General features: G+C 45.0%; 1 protein-coding gene across 1 annotated transcript in view; it reads left to right on the forward strand.

Moving 5' to 3' along the window:
* The window catches only part of plxnb1a (plexin b1a), a 67,592-nt gene extending 52,948 nt beyond the window's left edge, over positions 1–14,644 (forward strand). The window contains exons 17-38 of the mRNA XM_079226553.1: positions 302–407; positions 1,401–1,537; positions 1,666–1,839; positions 2,049–2,283; positions 2,691–2,933; positions 3,082–3,258; positions 3,904–4,052; positions 4,919–5,019; positions 5,134–5,351; positions 5,552–5,730; positions 5,828–5,894; positions 6,515–6,661; positions 7,529–7,703; positions 7,859–7,962; positions 8,052–8,136; positions 9,761–9,933; positions 10,057–10,217; positions 10,965–11,112; positions 11,237–11,301; positions 13,084–13,159; positions 13,367–13,441; positions 13,869–14,644. Coding sequence (XP_079082679.1) covers positions 302–407; positions 1,401–1,537; positions 1,666–1,839; positions 2,049–2,283; positions 2,691–2,933; positions 3,082–3,258; positions 3,904–4,052; positions 4,919–5,019; positions 5,134–5,351; positions 5,552–5,730; positions 5,828–5,894; positions 6,515–6,661; positions 7,529–7,703; positions 7,859–7,962; positions 8,052–8,136; positions 9,761–9,933; positions 10,057–10,217; positions 10,965–11,112; positions 11,237–11,301; positions 13,084–13,159; positions 13,367–13,441; positions 13,869–13,973 — 3,100 coding nt within the window. The 3' untranslated portion in view covers positions 13,974–14,644. The remainder of the gene's footprint in view (positions 1–301; positions 408–1,400; positions 1,538–1,665; positions 1,840–2,048; positions 2,284–2,690; positions 2,934–3,081; positions 3,259–3,903; positions 4,053–4,918; positions 5,020–5,133; positions 5,352–5,551; positions 5,731–5,827; positions 5,895–6,514; positions 6,662–7,528; positions 7,704–7,858; positions 7,963–8,051; positions 8,137–9,760; positions 9,934–10,056; positions 10,218–10,964; positions 11,113–11,236; positions 11,302–13,083; positions 13,160–13,366; positions 13,442–13,868) is intronic.
* Positions 14,645–21,426: the final 6,782 nt, after the last annotated feature.

The raw sequence follows: 21,426 nt of genomic DNA on the forward strand, positions 1-21,426 counted from the left end.
CCGTTTTTCTCAAGGACGAACCAATTTGGAGGTCAAATGTCAAGGTCACTGTGACCTCACGTCCTTCCCATTGTAGTAACGTCTCTGGGAAACGCCCTTGAGCAGAATTCCCTCAAATGTAGCACCAACGTCCACTTGGCACTAAGGAAAAAAAAAGGTCAAAAGGTCACTGTGACTTTGGCCTGAACCCAAGATTTCATCTGCTCATTACGACACTCTTGCAAGAATGTCTAATAAAACGATCACAGCGGTGATGTGGCATTTGTAGTTGTCGTGACAACCGTACGTCTTGATCCCGCAGGATAGTGTGTGAGACCACAAGCAGCGGAGGGGAGAAGAGCGGCCAGGCCTCGGTCAAAGTGAGGGGGGGCGGGCTCGGACTGTCCGCTCAGACCTTCAGCTTCCAGGTAAACGCCTCAAAAGTCAAGTTTGCGTGCACAGGAGAGAGAAAACTGGAAATCAGGGGACTTTAGTTCATGTTCGACTGTCAAACTTGTTTTGGGAGCTTTTCTTCTTGAGAGCACAGCTGGTTTAATTGAAAGTGATTGCAATGTTCTTTATTCTATTATTTATAAAAGCACAGATGGAGTCTCTAGTACTGTGAAGTATTACTTTGTAGCACTGAAGTACCACGATGTAGTATGTCCGTCTGTCTGTCAGTCGCTCCCCCCTAGAGCTGTAAACCAAGGGAAACATTGAGTACTCTTCCATGCCAGTAGGTAGCGCACTAATTACCTAGCCATATGTGCTTGTTATGCTACAATGTGACATTCTGTAACCTTTTGGATTGTTGGTGTGGATTTTTTTATTGTCGAAAATGTGCCGCGGCTCAAAAAAGGTTGAAAAACACTGTTCTAAACTATCGACAGCAGAACCGGTAACTCTGGATCTTTAGAGTATTTCACTCATTTGGAACCGGTTCCTGTTTAGAACCGAGATTTTGGGAGCATCCCTCCACCTAAATGTGTATTTTGGACGTTTTCTTTTCCACTAGTCTGAAAAACAAACGTCCTGTAGAAGCCAAATAGCCCAAAATCTCAAAATTGAGCCGCCTCCCCTTCAGGAAACAACGGCTCCCACATGGCTTCCGTTAATTAGACCTCACTTGGAACTGCCGTGTGAAATGTAAGTGAACCTCTACACACAGCAGCACGTCTCCTCGTTACCGTCACAGTACAAGGACTGCAGGTCTGACTTCATTGATTAGCCCAAGTGACAAGCAAATGAATTGCTGTACTAAGCAGGCAGTGAGGCGACCTTTTGCCGTTTTCCCAGAATGCCCCATGTCTCTTTTATCCTCCCGATAAATCACCGGCTTAGTATCGGATTATCGATCGTACTTTTTCTTTTTCTCTCTCTCGTGCATGTTTTGCATTATATCTCCTCCTCCCCATCACCAGGATCCCGTACTGAGCGGCATCTTCCCACAAAGAGGGCCCAAGGCGGGGGGCTCCTCTCTCACCATCAGAGGCCGGAGACTGAGGACCGGACACCCGGGTGAGGTCGGGGTCCTGATCGGAGGAGTGCCGTGCGTCGTGTGAGTGTCTCTAATCGACTTTGAATTGGGACCATTTAGAGTTTTTAACATTAACATTAAGAAAAGTAAACTTTCTCTTTGTGATTAAATGTACAAATAAATCTAAAAAAACATGTGCCTCTGTTCAGGCTCGGCATCCAGGAGGATCAGATCAGCTGTCTGACCAGAGGCAGCAACAGAACAGGAGAGCATGGCATCACCGTGCGGTTCGGGGGCACAGAGCGCCACCTACAGGGCCCGGTGTACCATTACACCCCCAACCCCAACATCTCAATGGCTGCTCCGTCCAAAAGCTTCTTCAGGTGCTTATCAGGCTCAATAAAGCCATCTTGACCACGTACACGATATAGATATCTATGGTGTCACAATATTTTATCCTAAGCTTGTGGCCTGGACACTTTAAAGTCTTACCTTAAGCAGAAATCAAAGAAGTAAATTATCTGTCCTGATCGTCATCTGGAGATCATGAACATGAAATCTTTTTCTTCTTTTCCACCACTTTCCCCTGCAGCGGAGGCCGAATCATCAGGGTCTCCGGGCAGAACCTGGATGTGGTCCAGGAGCCAAAAATGAGGGTGACCCTCAGTCCCCCCGACACGCTCCCTCCCAGGAGGAGGAGGAGCACCCGAGGGAGCAGTGAAGGGAGCCCGACCAGAGGACAAGGTCGCCGGGGTCCCCTGAAGAGATGGAGGAGGATCGTCCCGGTGGCGGACTGCCCCGAGGGCACGCTGTGCCACGTCAAACAGGTACGAGTCCTTCTGTGTGCTTCTTTAAGGTTTTAATGACCATAGTCATAAATACAATTCAGAATGGTTGTGATTATGATCACGATTTTTTTTTCATAAATGGAGATTTTCAAATGTACAATTTATGTATAAAAAATCTGTAGTTAAAAATGTCAAAATAAACAAAGGATGAACTGGAATATATATATTTCTAAAAATATATATTTAAAAAAAAAAAAATATATATATATTTATTTTTTCTTTTGTTGAAATATATATATTTATATTCCTACAAATATTATATATATTTTTTTTTAAATATATATATTTCAACAACAACAAAAAGATATATATATATCATATTTTGATAAATATAAAAAAAAGATATATGTATATATTTCTAAAAATATATTGCTCTTCCCCTCCAGTACGAGGCTCGCTGCACAGTGAACGGCTCCACCCTCATCCTGTGTCCGACTCCGGCAGTGGGTACAGAGGCCAGGAGGGCAAGGGTCAAAGTTCACTTCCTGCTGGACAGCCTCCATTTTGACTTCAGCACGGTGGGGACCGAGGCCTTCAGCTATGAGCCCAACCCACAGCTCTACCTGCTGAACCAGAACGACCCCAGCAAACCGTACCACCACAAGCCCGGCAGCATCATCTCCGTCGAGGTGGGCACCAATAACTGCAACAGTAATAAAATAAGATACATTAAGATAATCCTTTATTAATCCTGCAGTGGGGAAATTGCTGTCATCATCATCAACACATACGTGGTAAATGTTGTAGTTTCACTCATTTGACATCTCACCGCTGCAGGGAGAGAACCTGGATCTAGCCATCTACAAGCATGAAGTGGAGGCTCGCATCGGGGCGGGGCCGTGCTCCGTGAAGACCCTGACCCACAACCACCTGTACTGCGAGCCGCCGGCCCAGCAGCCCTCAGTCACCACCGGCAGCAAGCAGGACGGCGTGGACGGTCTGCCCGAGTTCACGGTGAGGAAATGCTGCCTGAACCTGGACTCCAAGTTGACCGCTGGGACTCTGGCAGTGCTGGACCCAATGTTTGTTTCTTTTACATTTGAAGCTTCTGGTTAAATATGGGAAATAAAGCTTTGAATGTCTACTTCAAGAAATGTGAAAAAAAGATGTATAAATGTAATTTATTCTTCTGCAAGCAGGAGTGCAGTAAAAATGTTTTTGAAAAGCTAAATGCCACAAATGCGGATTGTAGCATACTATTTCATTAGATTAAGAACATGTCGTGGCTTTTGGACATTATTACATTTCATCTTATTTAAAAAAAAAAAAAGACTTTTGGACTTTACAAGGCTCCGAAGTTAGAGTTGGAAACAACACAGCCACCACTGGTAGTTACTAATGATTTAAGTGTAGCCTGATCTTCATCTGAATGAAATACATGCAGAAAAAGAAGCAGTGCAACACTGATTTTGAATTTGAAATGTCGGCGTTCTGAGTGGATTCGCCACAGCCCAGGACTCTGGGTGGAGAATAAGGATCTGAGAGGAACAGCAGCGCTAAACGGTTTCATACCAATGTTTTTCATTCAAACTTGTTCCTCTTGGCCTCTTTTTTTTTTTTCTTGTTCACTGTGTAAAAACGTCTAACTGTGTTTTCCAGGTGAAAATGGGGAACCTGAACTTCTCTCTGGGCAGAGTGCAGTACGACAGCCAGGCCCAGTCCACGTTTCCTCTGGAGGCTCAGGTGGGAGTCGGGGTGGGAGCCTCCATAGTGGCTCTCATTGTGCTCATCATAGTCCTCATATACAGGTAAGCGTCTCAACGGGATGCCATGTACACCAGCTGGAATATGTCATACAGGCTATTCTTTAGGTTTTATTGGCCGGTATCTGATTTGATCAAAATCTGTCCTGCCGATGAACATTTGTTGGCAATTCTTTTTCTAAGAATTATAATTGACAGCAAGGTTCCATAATTGTTTTTCCACCCTGTCCTGAAAAAAAACACATCTGGAAGTCAATGTAAACCATCACAAATTCTAAATGTAATTGTTTTACTTTCCTATTGTCAAGTGCAGTGATTATTTGCATTGAAACGCACAATTCAATGCTTTGAAGAAGCTTAGAGCTACTGTTGTGAGGTCAAAGTGACATCCCCTTTAAACAACTGGATTTATTCAAGTTTCTAGCCAAAAACTACATTCACAAGATTGCATGTGAACACATCATGATAGTGTTATAATTTACCTTTATCCAAGACTCACAAGTCAATCACTCTGATTAAATACTACATGAGAAGTGATCAAGCTACGTGTGTAGACTTTATGTCTTCTTCTTGTGTGTGTGTGTGTGTGTGTTTGTCACTGTGCTGAGGTAAAACTATTATGTGGCACACTTTAATTCTGACTTCTTCTTCCTTCTCTTTCTACCTTTTACCTCCTTTCTTCTTTGTTCTACCTTCTTCTCCTTCTTCCAGTGGTGGGCCGTCAGGGCCTGCTAAGCCTTCTCTGCTGGCCTAAACAGAATCACAAAGTTTAAATGTAAATCGCGCCGCGATCAGCTGTTTAACAGCAGCAGGCGTAGCTACCAAATCTACGGCCCGCCACTGCCTTCTTCTAACACCACAGTGCTGTAACTCTTGACCTAAATGTTGTCTGCATCCTTGTTGTGTGTCAGGAGGAAGAGCAAACAGGCCATGAGGGACTACAAGAAGGTGCAGATCCAGCTGGAGAACCTGGAGACCAGTGTGAGAGACCGCTGTAAGAAGGAGTTCACAGGTACAACCCTCTCTTCACTTTTAGAAAATAACATCAGCACACCCGACATTTGAAACGATGCACGAACTGAAGCCCTTACTGCCCCCCCCCCCCCCCCCCCCCCCCCTCCTTCAGACCTGATGACAGAGATGATGGACGTGTCCAGTGATTTGGTGGGTTCAGGGATCCCCATCCTGGATTACCGGGCGTACGCTGAGCGCATTTTCTTCCCCGGCCACCAGGAGTCGCCGCTGAGACGAGATCTGGACGTCCCCGAGAGTCGAAGGCAGACCGTTGAGCAAGGACTGGTTCAGCTATCCAACCTGCTCAACAGCAAACTCTTCCTGACCAAGGTCAGACAGCGCGGTCGCGATGGGTTTTATTTCCTCAATTGGAGCCGGTTATGAAATAAGAGCAGTTTGTTATCAGGGAAAGGTCTTCACATCAATATGCCCCTCCTTTTTGTCAGAATGAGGGCCAGTAGAACAGATAGAACCTGTAACACAGACTAGACGTTTATCTCCACATCTTCTTATCCCCGTCGTCTCCCCAGTTCATTCACACTCTGGAGGTCCAGCGGACGTTCTCCCCGCGGGACCGGGCCTACGTGGCCTCCCTGCTGACCGTAGCCCTGCACGGTAAACTGGAGTACTTCACGGACATCCTGAAGACGCTGCTCAACGACCTCGTGGAACAGTATGTGGCCAAGAACCCCAAGCTGATGCTCCGGAGGTGAGGCCGAGGCCAGGCGGGGAGATCACCGAGGTGCCTTCAGCACATTCATCCATAACTCATGTGCTTTCTTTTTGACCTTTTTGACCTTTTCCAGAACGGAATCGGTGGTTGAGAAGCTTCTGACGAACTGGATGTCCATCTGTCTGTTTACCTTTCTGAGGGTAGGTCCTGGCCAGAGATCAGTGAATAAAGATTGTAGTAAAAGTATTAATTTAGTCAGGAAAAAAAACAACATACATTTGAGAAAATACAACAACTATTTTACTGTTTCTATTTCCTACTAAATCATAACTTTATTGCTGCAAGTTGTCCACAACAATCAATTCAATTAAATTCAGTTTATTTTGTATAGCCCAACATCACAAATACAAGTTTGCCTCAGAGGGCTTTACAATCTGTAACATAACATCCTGTCCCGGGACCTCACATCGGATCAGGAAAAACTCCCCCAATAAAGATAGTAAAAACCCTTTCACAGGGAAAAAAAGGGAAGAAACCTGAGGGAGAGCAACAGAGGAGGATCCCTCTCCCCGGATGGACAGAAGCAATAGATGTCATGTGACCAGAATGAGCAACGTAGCAGACAGTAATCAGTAACATTTGACACATCTGTTCAGTCAGCAACACTTCACATTTAAAACATGCCTCACAGAAACTCCCCATTGAAGCGAGTGCATTCAGCAGCGTGTGCTAAACCGAAGGACTGGGTCACTGAACGCCTCCTGATAGAGTTCTGTAGCGGTAGCACAGCGTTGACCTTCCGTCTTTCACGCTCGTCCAGGAGTCGGCAGGGGAGTCGTTCTACATGCTGTTCAGAGCCATAAAGCACCAGGTGGACAAGGGACCTGTGGACGCCGTCACGGGGAAAGCCAAGTACACGCTGAACGACAACCGGCTGCTGCGGGAGGACGTGGAGTACCGCACGCTGGTGAGAACATGCACAGACACCATGTGGCGGGAATTGCACAGGCCGGGTTAGTAAGGTAACAACGTCAGAGTCTTGGTAAGGACACAAGGAGATCTGTTCTGTCCAACCTGGATGTGTCTCCATGTTGTTGGTGTCTAAACCTTTTCTTTGCTTTGCTTAACCAAGTCTCGATCAAGAGAAGTCTCAAGAAGAGTTTCAACTTCAATATTTAGCTGATTTTCACAATATGGATGTGACGTGAGAATTCAGAACGAGACTTTAGAACGAGACTTGTCCTTGAGCGAGACTTCGTTAGACACAATAACAAAAAGACGAGATCAAGCTACAAGGTAAAGAAACATGTTTTGTTTCTCTGTCGGGTTCTTTCCGTAAAGTTTCCAGACACTGAGAATAACAATTTGAGTATGTCAGCGGCCACATGGAGCACTTTTAGTGGACGCACATTGACGGATTTCATTGGACGTTGCACTCTCCCTCAATACTGGACCAATAGGAACGAGATTACACAAAAACATGGGAAAATAGGGTCCAGGTCCTATTGACACCAGCTGTAAAAGTTATTTAGTTTATTCCAAACAAATTGGAAATGTTAAATATTATAGCCTACTTTGTGCTAGATAATGTGAATGTTCAAGGACATACTTTATTTTGAATTACTCTTGTATTAAATTCAATTAAACATTACTTTTTACGTATTGTTACGACTCAATCTTTTTTGCCTTTACCATATTCAAATATGAATGACATGATTTGTTGAATTAAGATATGTTTTACTCAAACCACTATGGACGACTGCACCCATGTCCCAACACTAGATTCTGCATGGCAGTATTTTCGATACACTAACCCTGATCCGCATCTGTCCAGACCCTAAATGTGGTGATGCCAGCTGTAGCCGCCGGCGGAGGCGTCGCCACGCCGACGGTGCCGGCCAAAGTGCTGGACTGTGACACCATCACCCAAGTGAAGGAGAAACTCCTGGAGCAGACCTGGAAGGGAACCTCCTTCTCCCAGAGGCCACACATTGACTCGTTACACCTCGGTGAGTCCACTTCCTTTCACAACACCACGCTTCCTGTTCCCTCAGCCTGTTGGTGAGGCGGAGCACGCCATCACAAAACTACCAGTGGGTTGGTTCTATTTTTAGTATTCTTGAAAAAGCAGGTGGTCACGTAAACATTCCTTTTTGTGTCCCAGAGTGGCGTTCAGGTGTCGCAGGTCACCTGATCTTGTCGGATGAGGATCTGACATCGGTAGTGCAAGGCTTGTGGAAGCGGCTCAATACACTGCAACACTACAAGGTGAGCGCGAGTCTCGCACACACTCACACACACACACTGAAATACACACCGTCTGAGGCAGCAAGTGTGTGACCGCTGTCATGACGCAGGTTCCCGACGGAGCGACGGTGGCCCTCGTCCCCAGGAACACCAAGAACCACCTCCACGACAGCCACGACTACATGCCCGGAGAGAGTGAGTGTGCCGTACTCAGATACGAGTAGTTATAAAGTTCAGCGAGGTTTGACTTCATCCCTCTACAATAGATGGGTTGATCGATCGCAGAATGAAGCTCCGCTGATATTTCTTGTTATTCTTACCTGGTGATCTGACTTTACATCACTTCACAAGAGACGGGAAGATGACGAGACAGAGACCGTCTTAAAAATGTGCATGCAAACATCCATTTGGGCCTCTTCCCACAATACACAACCTCCAGGTTCAAGGAAAACCAATCATGCAATATTGCCAAATAAAGTTCAGACTTATTCACACAGCCAAGTAGCATTTAAACAGCTTTTATTCAATATGGCGACTGCAGATTTGGCCGAATGCACTTTGTATTCTTTCATAAAGAAGAAAATAAATAATCCTTTATTAATCCCCTTAGGAAATTCTTCTCTGCATTTGACCCATCCTTGGTTAAGGAGCAGTGGGCTGCCCTGAGAGGGGCCCGGGGAGCAGCTAGGGGTTCAGGGACACGAGACATGGGGGGAATGGGGATCGAGCCGGCTACCTTGTGGTTACGGGACGACCCCGCCATCCCCCTGAGCTACAGTTGAACAGTTGTATCGATCACTGAGATGGTGTTGACTTTGAATAAAGTTGGTTCAATATATAATTATGTTCAATATAATATAATGATATTTAACCTCTGAACCTCAAAACCTGTTTGGGGAGGAAAGCATGTTTTCTTTAAACAATCGCCAAACTGTCAGTCATTAGGTTTGAATCTTTCCGACGAGCCTTGAATACATCATGCATAGCGAACGTTTCCATCAGAAAACTCAGCCGAAACTAAACTTAGAATGTTCATATTTCATCAAAAACATTTAATTCTACATGTCACAATTTAAAATCTCGTTTGAAGAAAGCAGATTCTGTGAAAAGCAATAGGGAAGCTATGATTGATTCACCTGAGAACAACAGTCACGTGACAACAATGCAGTGAAACTTTGACTGAGTCACCCGTGTACAAGCCAGTATCCGAGCCAGTGCGGTCTCGTGTTAGCCGAACAGAGCGTGTACAGCCAGGAGGGGGCGCTGTTCGACCACAGTTGTTCTGTTGCATTGGGTAGGATGAAGAGACCTGAAGAGTCAGTTAGTTGTAAAAGCAGCAGAGAGAAAAAAAGGCAAACAGCATTGAATACATTCTTTTAATGCTGAGACTTAAAAATACGAACCTTGATTTCACACTGTTTGAAAACACTGAAGGTTCCACCTGGTGAAACCGCTTATGTCCAGTCCTCTTTCCTCTATGCTGGGTTAGTTATCAAGTTATAAAGTAAGACGGACAAAAACCAACTGAGGAGAATAACATTCAGGTTTAGACTGAAGAGTGAAAGAGTGAGAAACTGTGTGTGTGTGTGTGTGTGTGTGTGTGTGTGTGTGTGTTCGACCGTCTGTCCGTCTTCGGGTGGCAAGAGAGTAGGATGGAAAAAAAAATGGTATCGTAATAAAAGTATAGATAATCCTTTAAATAACTTATTATTTTGTACACGTTTGTGGGGCTTGGGACGAGGGTGACCGTGCGAGCGGGGCAGGAACCAGACCAGACCTTTAGACTCTGTTCTGAACCAGCGCTGTCCCCCCTCAACAGAGACCCCCATGTTGGACGACGGGGAGGAGGGAGGAGTGAGGCTCTGGCATCTGGTGAAGGCCGGCGAGGAGTCGGAGCTGCCCAAGCACCGGAGGGGCAGCGTGAGGGAGCGGGGCGGCGAGCGGGCCAAGGCCATCCCCGAGATCTACCTCACGCGGCTGCTCTCCATGAAGGTAAACCAGATGACCCCAGCGGGTGTAACGCATTAAAACAAACACCCGGCAGAGAAGCTGGGGGAGACCGCTGCGAGTGCAGACCTGTGAACAGATCCGCTCCTCTCTGCTCCTCCGTCTCAGGGCACGCTGCAGAAGTTCGTGGACGACCTGTTCACGGCGATTCTCAGCACCAGCCGCCCCGTGCCGCTGGCGGTCAAATACTTTTTCGACCTGCTGGACGAGCAGGCTCTTCGGCACAACATCGTGGACCCCGAGACCATCCACATCTGGAAGACCAACAGGTAAACCGGTCAGCAGGCGGCTCACCAAAAGGTTTGGGTGTCACAAGTTATCGGCACGCATGCTTTTACTATGACCGGTTGCAAAGATTTGAACTGCCAGAGCTTTACTAGTACTTTTAATCACTTATAATAACAGATATATCTATGGTGGTTCCTACAAATATCACCAAAACTCATGAACTCTTATTTAAGATACTCCTTTATTGAGCACCAGCAGGGAAATTCTGTTGTTGAAACCGGCCGACAACCTCCGGTTCTGCCGAGTGAAGTCAATGTATTCTCTCTACTGACCAGCAGGAGGTGACTCCTCCGCTTGAGTGAATCTATTGTTTATAAGTCTATGAGACAATGACTCCACTTCTCTCTTGATTTATTACCTTCAGCAGGTTTAACAACATGGTATAAAGTCTCATTTATCCGGTCCAGGATCACTACATCCCAAACACATGCATCTTCACTTACACGTAACCTCTTAACTTAATAGAGTTCAATGTGTTACATCATGACATAGCATGCAAAATGAGACATATAGTATGTGTGTGTGTGTGGTCCACTGCTGATGTCAATATATGTAGGTTCCTTTCACACTCGTAGTTTGGTTCATTTGGTCAGAAAATATAAATACTTCTAACATGTTGTTAAGGTGTGAAAGCACCGCCAACTGTCTGTCATTTGAACAAAAGCCTACCTATTACATATCAATATGCTTTGTTAGTGAACATCATAACCAGTGCATCACTGTTACAGCTTGCCTCTGCGGTTCTGGATCAACATCCTGAAGAACCCTCAGTTCATCTTCGACGTGCAGACCTCGGACCACGTGGATGCCGTGCTGTCCGTCATCGCCCAGACCTTCATGGACTCCTGCACCATCGCCGACCACAAGCTGGGACGGGTGAGCTCATCATTTAGAGGCACCTTTAATGGTCCATAAAATGTCTGATTCTTTTCCGCTGTGGATCTGCCGTCAAATAAACGAATCCAGGACGCGTGTTCATGCATTCGTCTTCCTCACACAGGACTCCCCCATCAACAAGTTGCTGTACGCCAGAGACATCCCGCGCTACAAGCAGATGGTGGAGAGGTAAGAATATGGCAGCCGGTCGCCCCGCTGACCCCAGGCATAAAAAAAACATGGACAATCTGTCCGGGCCAGACAGAGGGTAGACCCGGCCCGCGAGGCTTCCATGCATGCATGGTCTGGGAGTAGACTGTATTGAATGATGCTACACTTGCTCCTGTCTGCTGCGCTTCAGACCCTCCAGAGTCCACTGGAGATGCATTCAAGCTCGGCCAAGATTGTTATCTGACAAATATGCCTGTTTTAATAAGCCTTACTAGTCTTATTTAAATTAAAAACAGGATAAAGCTTCAGAAAACCGTGTTCTGTACTCTTTCTCTTAACATTTCCCCCCTCACTGACATGCTATAGATTCATCCAGCTTTACATTACGATTTCACCGGCTGATGATTGCTGGCTCAGTTTAAAGGGACTTAACAATAAATGTAAGACTTATGTTTTCTGATCTCCAGTGGTTTAAAGTTACCGAACTGCAGCATGGGGTTAACGGATGAGCAAATGGAGTGAAACAAAGCTTTTCAGCTCGGCTTTACTTGCATACGTTTTTTCTTTAAGTTAAAGGAGACATTGTGCTCATTTTCAGGTTCATACATGTATTGATGGATCTGTCTAAATATACCTGTATATCAATACGCTATGCTTTAGCGCCTGTCTCTGTAAGACACCCTCAAATTGTCTCCTATCTGCTTTTGAGAGAAATGCATTTAAAAATAAAGAAATATTGACCTCTACACAGGACATGTGTTTAATGAACAGCTCATCCGTACAGCAACACTTGTTTCCTGTTCATATTTAAAGCTGCTGTTATCATTGTTTTATCACAATAACGACAGTCACGTGAAAGGGTTTGTTGGAAGAGGAGAGGGATCAGGGTGAGCCATGCGGGCTCCAGGCGAATGTGGGCCGGCAGGTGGGTCAGATAGGGGAGGGGGGGCAGATGGGGGTGGGGGGGGCAGCAGGACGGGCAGGCGGCTGCTGGGGGACAGGGGGAGGCCAACAAGAGGCAGATGAACAAGCAGAGGGTGGTGAGGAAGAGGAAGGTGAGGAAGACGGCGTGTTGTCAGGAAGTGAGGCTGACATGGAGGCAGAGGAAGAGGGGCTTAAAGGCGGTTTAAGAGGAAGTGCAGGGGGGACGCTGAGAGCTCCCAGGCAAAAAAAGCTGCTGCAGGAGTATGACGGAGGTGAGGAGGCACCGGACCCCGCAGACCCCTTTCCGGAGCTCAGTGGGGTCCCAGGAACTCTGCTGAGCGGGGCGGACAGTCAGCGAGTGGACTTCTGTACTGCCACGGGGGAGTCTGTGAACGCACCGTGTGTGAAACTTTTAAACAAAGACAAACTGACCGGGAGAACAGACACTGTGTGGAGGCCGTACTCAGGCAACAGGGAAGCCTGGTCTTCTATTTTAGGGTTCCACCATCGGAAGCTGGAGGCCTCCAAGTGGCAGCTCCTGAACATGGCGCTGGGGGAGGCCAAGCTGGCGATGTACAGCAGCAGGAAGCGCAGGGTGGCGGGCAGGACGGGACAGGAAGCACTCCCTGTCTTCAGGTCTCTGGTCAAGGCCAGAGTCTGGGTAGATTTTAGGTTTTTGAAGAGCATGAACAGTTTGGATGATTTTATCCAGAAATGGTGCTATGAAAAATGCATTATGTTGTGTGTCTGGGGGGGTCTTAACGTTTAAGTTTCCATTTGTGTAAATCAGGAATGACTATGTTGTCATAAGAACTGTGTTTTAAACTGAGCAAATAAAGGTTTTGTAAAAGTCAAAGTCTCTCTCTCTCTCTGCAGGTACTACGCAGACATCCGTCAGACCATCTCCGCCAGTGACCAGGAGATGAACTCGGCTCTGGCCGAACTCTCTCGCGTACGTTTCCCGCTCTTTGTTTGTTCCCGCTTTGCATGAGTGAAAGGCTAAACGTCGAACACATGAATCATTTCAGGTCCTGGAAGTTTCCATCTGGATGGGCGCCCTGACAAACTAGATGTGGAGTTTGAAATGAAATATGAATGGCAACCGATGCAGTCTTTTAACAGCCTGACGTTTCCTCTGTTTTTTCCTCTCACAAAACAGAATTACGCCGCCGAGGTCAACAGTCTCGTGGCTTTACACGAGCTGTACAAGTACATCAACAAATACTACGATCAAGTGAGTATAATGCATACAAACAAACACAGTACGTCATGCCGTGGCTCGCTGCTCCTACCAAAGACGTATACGGCGTCTCTACGTCACTCATCCGCATTCCAAACATGGTAACTTCTGCTCAATGGCTGCAAATAAAATGTCGACGGCAAAATGGCCCAACAAGAGGCTTCATAACTGCAGTCCAGAAACCAAAGGGTGACGTCACCATGACAAGGCCACTTTGCAGTCTATGGTAGTAACCCTTGAACTTTGTGTTTCTTGGCCTGTTGGGACCAATACTCTGGTTAAATTAAATGTAAGCTATAAGTCGCTCAAATGCTTTCAGCCTTTCACTTTGATTTATAAAAGGATAACCCTATTGAGGTAATTGCACAAGATTGCATAAATATCTAAATCGGCGAACTTAATGGTTTCCATCTTCTGTCAGATCATCACGGCCCTGGAGGAGGACGCCACCGCCCAGAAGATGCAGCTCGGTTACAGGCTCCAACAGATCGCCGCCGCTGTAGAAAACAAAGTCACAGACCTATGACCCAAAGGACGGGATGGAATTCACCCTTTAACCTCGAAGTGACGGACGACGATGGGGGCGACGGTTCCGTCTCCCGTAGAAATGTCCCCCCTCGTTCTTCTCGAGACGGGGGAGGACAAAGGAACATTGTGGCACACGCCGTGATTTTGCTGTCATTTTGACAGACTGGTTTTTAGCGAAGGGAGAGATTGTCTTAACAGGATCACCGATACTGCGCCGTGTTTCCTGTCCCGTGTCCGGGAGCTGCAGTGAAGCGACACCCAGTAAAGTGACACACCTCTCGTAAGGATTCCCATGTTGCGTTCAAACTAAACGGAGACGCAATATGAGAAGCGATCCTTCGTTATTTTTCCTGCGTGTCTCGTGGACTTGAGGGTCTTCCTGACAAACTGCACTCAACAGTCCTGCAGGTTTCCTGCTCCACGTAGTCGTCTGCTGTCGGCGAGCTAGATGACGAGGGAAGAAGGGAAAAATTAGGACTTAAATGTCAACAGCTGTGGGGTTTTTCCTCCACGATTTGTCAAAGTCTTAGAGGAAGGACAAACCGATAAAGGCAGAGCACCGTGGAGGCCTGAGCAGCTTTATCGTGTCAGAGCCATGTTTTCTTTCTGCTTTTATTTCAATCATTCTACCGAGTCTTACTCTTTGACTTGTTGTCCTGTGTAAACAGTTTCCCAGGATTTGGGGTGGGGGGGTTAAGCTTCACATCACCACTTGTGCTTTTACCGCAATTTCTAGATGCTTCCTGTAGTTTAAAAAAAAAAAACGTTGATTTTATTTAGTTGGGGATGCGGTACACGAATACCGTCATGGTGACGTCCTGCTATTGTGAACAGATTTGTATCCAATTTTTCTATGTATCACCCGGGACAATTTGGCAGGAGAACTAGCTCGTTGAACGGATCCGTCCTTCAGGAAACCACAAAGTAAAATGAACTCCATGCAGACAAAACCCCTAACGGCAGTCCCGTAATCTGTACTAACTCAATGAAAACAGATCTTATAACGTACGAAAGACCAGGCCTGACTTATTGGATGATACATGCACACATGGATAATGATAATGAATAATGCCCAAAGGAATTGAGGAATTAGGAGGTTTTACTGCCACTTCACTATTTATTTCCCCTCCCCATTTTCCATTTGTGTAACTTATTTCACTTCAACATGATGTTTTTTTACTCTGTGTGTGATTGACAGTATTTTCCCCTCGGTACGTAGGTCGTCATGAAAACAGTAAATCTGAGGTGACTTGAAACATATGTTGCGGAATTACATCACTACATATTAACGGTCACCCTGCACATCTAGTAAGGAATTCCTTGTAGCATTTCACAGATGTGTCAATAGCTTTGTCCAATTCATATTTTAATTTTTTTAATATTTGTATTGATGTGTCACTGTTGACAATACTTTCATGCTCTGCTTTTGGATTTCCCCGCAGCCAGTACCCAAACGCTTTGTTATCTCTTCTCCCACTTAAATACGCAAAAGTCACATTTGGCCGTTGGAATTTAGTCTCTGTAACTATTACTAGTACACTTTAATATTATGGGCTTTTTTAAATACTGAACAAAATCAAGGAAACAGCTGCTGACACTGGATGGTGGCTATGAGTTCTGCACACAAACATTCATGCTGATGGACGGCACCATGACATTGTTCCAATGGCCCGTCATTACAAACCCCAACAGATGGAGAAATGGCCCATTTGTCCGACAGCCCATTAAAAAACAAAAGGCCCGTTGCTCCGAAAACATAAACTGTACTTCTTCCATCTTTTAGATATTCCTCCCTTTCTCTCAAGACTTAAATCAGACAATATGTTGAATAAACAAAGGTGCCATTGCTCTGTGATGCCACATGTGAAAGTATTTTACTATGTTTTCCAAATTTAATTTATTTTGTATTTATTATCTATTGCATATGTTGTTGGTTATTATTTTCGGATGTATGAAATATTACTGGTTATGCCCCTCTGAATCTGATACAACATCAAGTGTATTTGTTTAAAGAGAAAACAAGGGACTTTGACTTTTTTTTTTTACCTAATAGGGTTTTCTTTTTTCCTCCGTTGACCACTCTCAAGAGGGTAGTCAGTCCAAATCAAATTCACATCTGCTGTCCTGAAATTTTGAAAGTTTCAATCTCTATTTTTAGAAGCAAAAGAGAAGTATGATTTTTAACGTTGCGAGCGATTATATTTGTACATTCGAACACCATTCTTTGCACATTAGTGTTGCTTGTGTCTTACTTACTCAGATGTTTGTACCATATTTTCCTGTAGATACATTCTGCTCTTTACTACTCCTGACTTAAGTGTTCTCTGACTAATTGATAGGTTGAACCTAACATGATTTAATGTGACGCAATAAAGTGGTCCCGATGTTGATGACCGTCTGAAGTTCTTTGGTTCTTATTTAATGCCGTGGACCGTGTGGATGTGGGCTCGTCCTTCACCGCCACTGTTTACCCAGTTAAGAGACAAATGAAATCCTTTGAATCAACACACTCACAGTCTTAAACGCAATAATCCATGTGTGGCAAAGAGCGAAACAACTTACTGCACTTTACGAAAGTATTTTTCACATTTATTTTTGGTTTCAGACAGGACACAAACGGACTCCTGGGTTTCCGTTTTGATGAATCTTATTAAGTATTAAAGCATCTCACTAATATATTTTGGTATTTTGACAGTAGCAGCTGTGAACCTGGAGCTATATTAGTCGTGCACTCTGTGCTCGGTCACACACCCAACCTTATGAAGTAACGTGTCTCAACTCTCCACTCATGGTTGCAAAATAGAAAGATAAAAGACAAAAGTAGAAGTCAAATACATGTATCAATTTTTCTTAGCTTCTTGCTTAAAATAATCCAGGGCTCTCTTAAATTGGTTGACAGTTTAACAAGCGTGTTGAAGAACTATGGTGGCGACGGTGCCGTTTTAGAAAACCCAATAACATGGTGCATACGCTGGTTAACACTCGTCATCAACCAACAAATGGCACACTGCCCGTTGTACGTCACCAGTAGTCGTCATAATACTATACAGATGTGCAGTTACATGGGGTCAGGCTCTAGCTAGCTTGCCATGTGGGGCTTTGAAGGACATGGGGGACGAAGGAGTTCTTAAAGAGGTTAAGCCCACACTGGGGGACTATGAAGCGTCTTCCGGAGGACAGATGCTGGTACTCAGGTGGCGGAGGACACGGGTGGGGGTCTGAAACGATCTTCTTGGCTCGTCTGATGATAGTTTTGTCATGTGGGAGGCCATCTTCATGGCTCTTTGTGTTCGCAGGGCAGTCTGGATTCACAGACTATAGCCGCTGTTGGACACCTAGTGCCAATTGCGTGCCCCGGTATCTGTAAGAATCACGGAAAAACGCAAGTGAGTGGTCTCCCAAAAAGTGCTAATGAGATAGCATTGCTAGCTTAAACCTCCTAGTGTCCCACGACTAGGCTAATATAGCAGCTAGCTGGCTGCACATGTATATGGTGTCAACGATGTGCAGTTTTACACCGTGGCACGACTTCACAGTACGCCTTCACAGCATTATGACAGATATAAGGCCAAACAGCGGTTGAATAAAAAGGTTTTAATGCAGCCAATGAGCTGCAGGGAGCCATATTGGTACAGGAAATGTGAATTCAGTCGTTTCATGGATAACTGTATTGTTTCTCGTTTTGAAGACCATATATGAAGATATGTATTGAAACGTCTTACATACTTACAAATCTGGACACCCTTGAAGAGTGTGTGTGTGTGTGTGTGTGTGTGTGTGTGTGTGTGTGTGTGTGTGTGTGTGTGTGTGTGTGTGTGTCTTAAATTAACAGCAGCATGATAGCAAATGAATACAGGTCAAAGGGTTAGACAGGCCACAGAAATGTGTACACATTGTATATCTTTGCTACAGAAACAATATGATTATGATCAACCAGCTGTGTTCACGCTTTTATTACTTTTTCTGTGTTTTATAATACATGTCTGCTTATCTAGCCCCACAAGTGACTAAAAAAACTGATGTGAGGACAAAAGTTTGAAATTAGTTCAATTGAAGTGAAGAATTGGAGAGAGAATGGACCCCACATATGGGCAAAAAATGTACAGGCCCCGCAAGGGAGAAAAAGGTGTGTGTGTGTGTGTGTGTGTGTGTGTGTTTGTGTGTGTGTGTGTGTGTGTGTGTGCCTTCACGCTTTTATTTTGTTTCCAGTGGTTATTGATAATTGTCTAATGTATATAATGAAATATGAATTTAGTGTAAAACTGGAACATGTTGTGAGGCAAACCTCTCTCATCATCTGATATTTATTCCCTACTAACCCAGTGATCTAGATCCATGCAGGTGCTGTTTGGATGTCTCTCAGCATGCACACACACACACACACACACACACACACACACACACACATACACACACACACACACACACACACACACACACGTCCTGCTCTTGTGGGAAGTGTCTTATTAAAGCTCTCTGAAAATGGCCAACAGGAACCGCCTGTGAGCTTTTGAGCTTAAGACTGGACCCACTTTAGACAGTAATAGCAGGACGCAGGGGAATTGACCAAAAAAAGAAAAATACCTGCACACTTTAATGCATTGCAGCACTACAAGCAAATACTACTTTGTTGAAGCTGAGGGATGTCAACACTTAACCACACAAGAACATGTTTGACCGGTTACGCATGTCGACCTAAACGTTACATCTCTTTTTTTTTCTTTTTTTTTTATAGTTTTTATTGTAAAAATAAAAAGACTATACATAGACATAGATCAAGAAGACGACAAAACAGTGAGACACAAGTCAGCAAAACATCATCTATTCAAGGACGGTATGTGGTATAGAAGTACGATGTGTGTGTCCGTGTGTGTGTGTGTGTGTGTGTGTGTGTGTGTGTTTATTATTTCATCTAAAAATAAAACATAAAAACAAAAACAAACAAATAAAGTATAAATAAGAGCAGATTTATATGTATGTGCATAAGCATGTATGCATGTACATGGGTTACAATGGGTTTCAGGCTAAAAAAAGACAAAAATATGGATATTAATAGAATGAGTCAAGTTTGTAAAAACATAGTGAAGGATGACCAGATGGGGTGGTGTTCTGTTGTATTGTAAATGCATAGGTTACATTTCAATTGAGCTGTTCAGGGCGAGCTAAAAAAGCACACCAGAAAGCAACCAAATGAGTATAAAAATGTTTTCCAATACATCTGCAATACAAGTCATCTGCTCAGCTCCTCTGATCAGCCTTTATATGCTGTGTTCTAAATGACCATCATTCACTAAATGAACATCATGCTGTATTGAAGAAGACTTAAAACTAGAGATTGAGACATAAACTCATGTTTACAATGTTTATTGAGGGAATAAATCAAGAGAGAGGCTTCTACGATCAGATATTTTTGCAACCGGAGGAGTCGCCCCCTGCTGGCCATTAGAGATAATGCAAGTTTTAAGACACTTCAGCATCGGCTTCACGCGTCAGAACCGGACGCTGACTCGCTTGAATCACTTGAGGGCATTTATCCGGCTTTGCAAAAGGCTTTAAACATTTATTTTCTTATTTGCAGTCGTACTGCCCAACACCTCTAGACAGACTTCAATGGACTGACATGACAGTGGTGTCCCCTCACCGAACTCTTTGCAAGAAAGTGAATGGGCATCTTTCCCAAAATGTTGTTGTGACTATGGATTAAGTAATGACCTCCCAAAATGTTCCCTTCTCAAAGGCCTTTTTCATTATTTAGGTGTTGGCCCTGCAGAACTACCTGTTAATGCACATACGACTTGTTTTTAAAGGTGCTTATGAATGAAGTGACTTGAACTGATTTGTATCAATGCTTTTTCTATTAAATAAATAAATTGCAGTAAGTGATTTCTGCATTTTGGATAAGAAATTGAAGTTGAAATGTTGCATGTTGGTACCGTGCAGCCAGTGTGCTCTTTACTCATGGTAGTGAAGAGGGCTGCGATAACGCGTCACGTGACGGAGAACCGTTATTATAGGCCCTCAGCGTCTGAGAGGTGAAGGCCAAGCGTTCCCCACTTTTAAGTCCCGTCACACATACTGTGCTTTTATTACCCAGCAGCCCTGTGGCTCTGCCGTATCAGCCGAGCATCACATACCATGTCAAAGAGAGCAGTGTTAACAGCAGAGAATCACGCGTTGGGATGTGGAAAGTATTCTGACGACGTGTGCCGACACGCACACACACACGCACACACACACACACACACACACACACACACACACACACACACACACACTCCCACTTATAGCAGTGAACTCGTGGATGTATATTTTTGACCATCTTTTTTTAAACGGAAAGCCAACTTCTTTGATGGTTGTTCATGTATAATTTGTGAGCTTTATAGGTAGGTAATAAGCCATTATTATTATTATTATTAAGCAGCAAAGTACTCATACTGCTGAGCTCATGGCTGACTTTACCACCGTTCAGAGGCCGTATCAGGTTTAGTTTTAGAGCTGGAGTGAATTCTGAATAACGCTCGCGAAGTTAGGCTCAATTTTGGCGAAGGGAAAAAGTGGCACAGTCACATTCACAGGGGTCTCTTGACCTCCCACCACAAGAGATGTGAAAAAGAGTAGGTTTTATGGGTACCTGCGAGTCTCCCCGTTTACAGAAGTGTAAAGTACACTTTATGATAGTCCCCTGCAGTTTGGGGCAGAAAAAAATCAGTATAAATGTGTTATTTATGCCTTTTCTAGAAATGATTTATGAGAATATTTCTGCACGGTAGAGTCCATAAACAAAATAAACGTCCATAAACGTCAGCGCACAGATTAGCACCTGGGATCTACACCTGAGTGACAATGACGAACGCGTAACGTCACAGAAAAGATGGGATGCCCTCGTCTAATGACTCTATTGTGATACTTGATATCTTGTTGGAGGACGGGGATTCCATTCTCAAGCCCGTTGAGCAATGTGTGATCCCCGTGGCTCAAAAGGTCAAACTCTCCTTGAGACGGGGACGGGGGGGGACGGGGGGGACGGGGGGGACGGGGGGGGGGGGGGGACGGGGGGGGGGGGGGGGGGGGGATTCAGCAGCTGTCACTCCCTCTCCTCTTAGCGCCTGCTTAACTCTGCTGTGGCTTTCCCACAGCAGAGAGAGAGAGAGAGAGAGAGAGAGAGAGAGACTAACCAGACCACGAGTGAGTGGAGACATAAACAACACAGTGAAGCAGGTAAAGGCCTGGCAGGCAGTTGGGTTGGGAGTCTGCAGGGGGGGTTTCCATGTTTAGACCCTACTGACTGGTGTCACCCCGCCCACCCGTACCTCTCAGCCGCTCAACTGTTTTCAAGTGGTGTGAGTTTCGCTTGCAAGATTTGAGCTCTGCAGGCTGCAGACATCCACCACATTTTTAATTGAAGGCAGCAGCTCTTTGGATCGCTCCGCTGGCTGCATCTGGTGGACACC

This window comes from Taurulus bubalis (assembly GCF_910589615.1).
Source record: "Taurulus bubalis genome assembly, chromosome: 11".
Lineage (NCBI taxonomy): Eukaryota > Metazoa > Chordata > Actinopteri > Perciformes > Cottidae > Taurulus > Taurulus bubalis.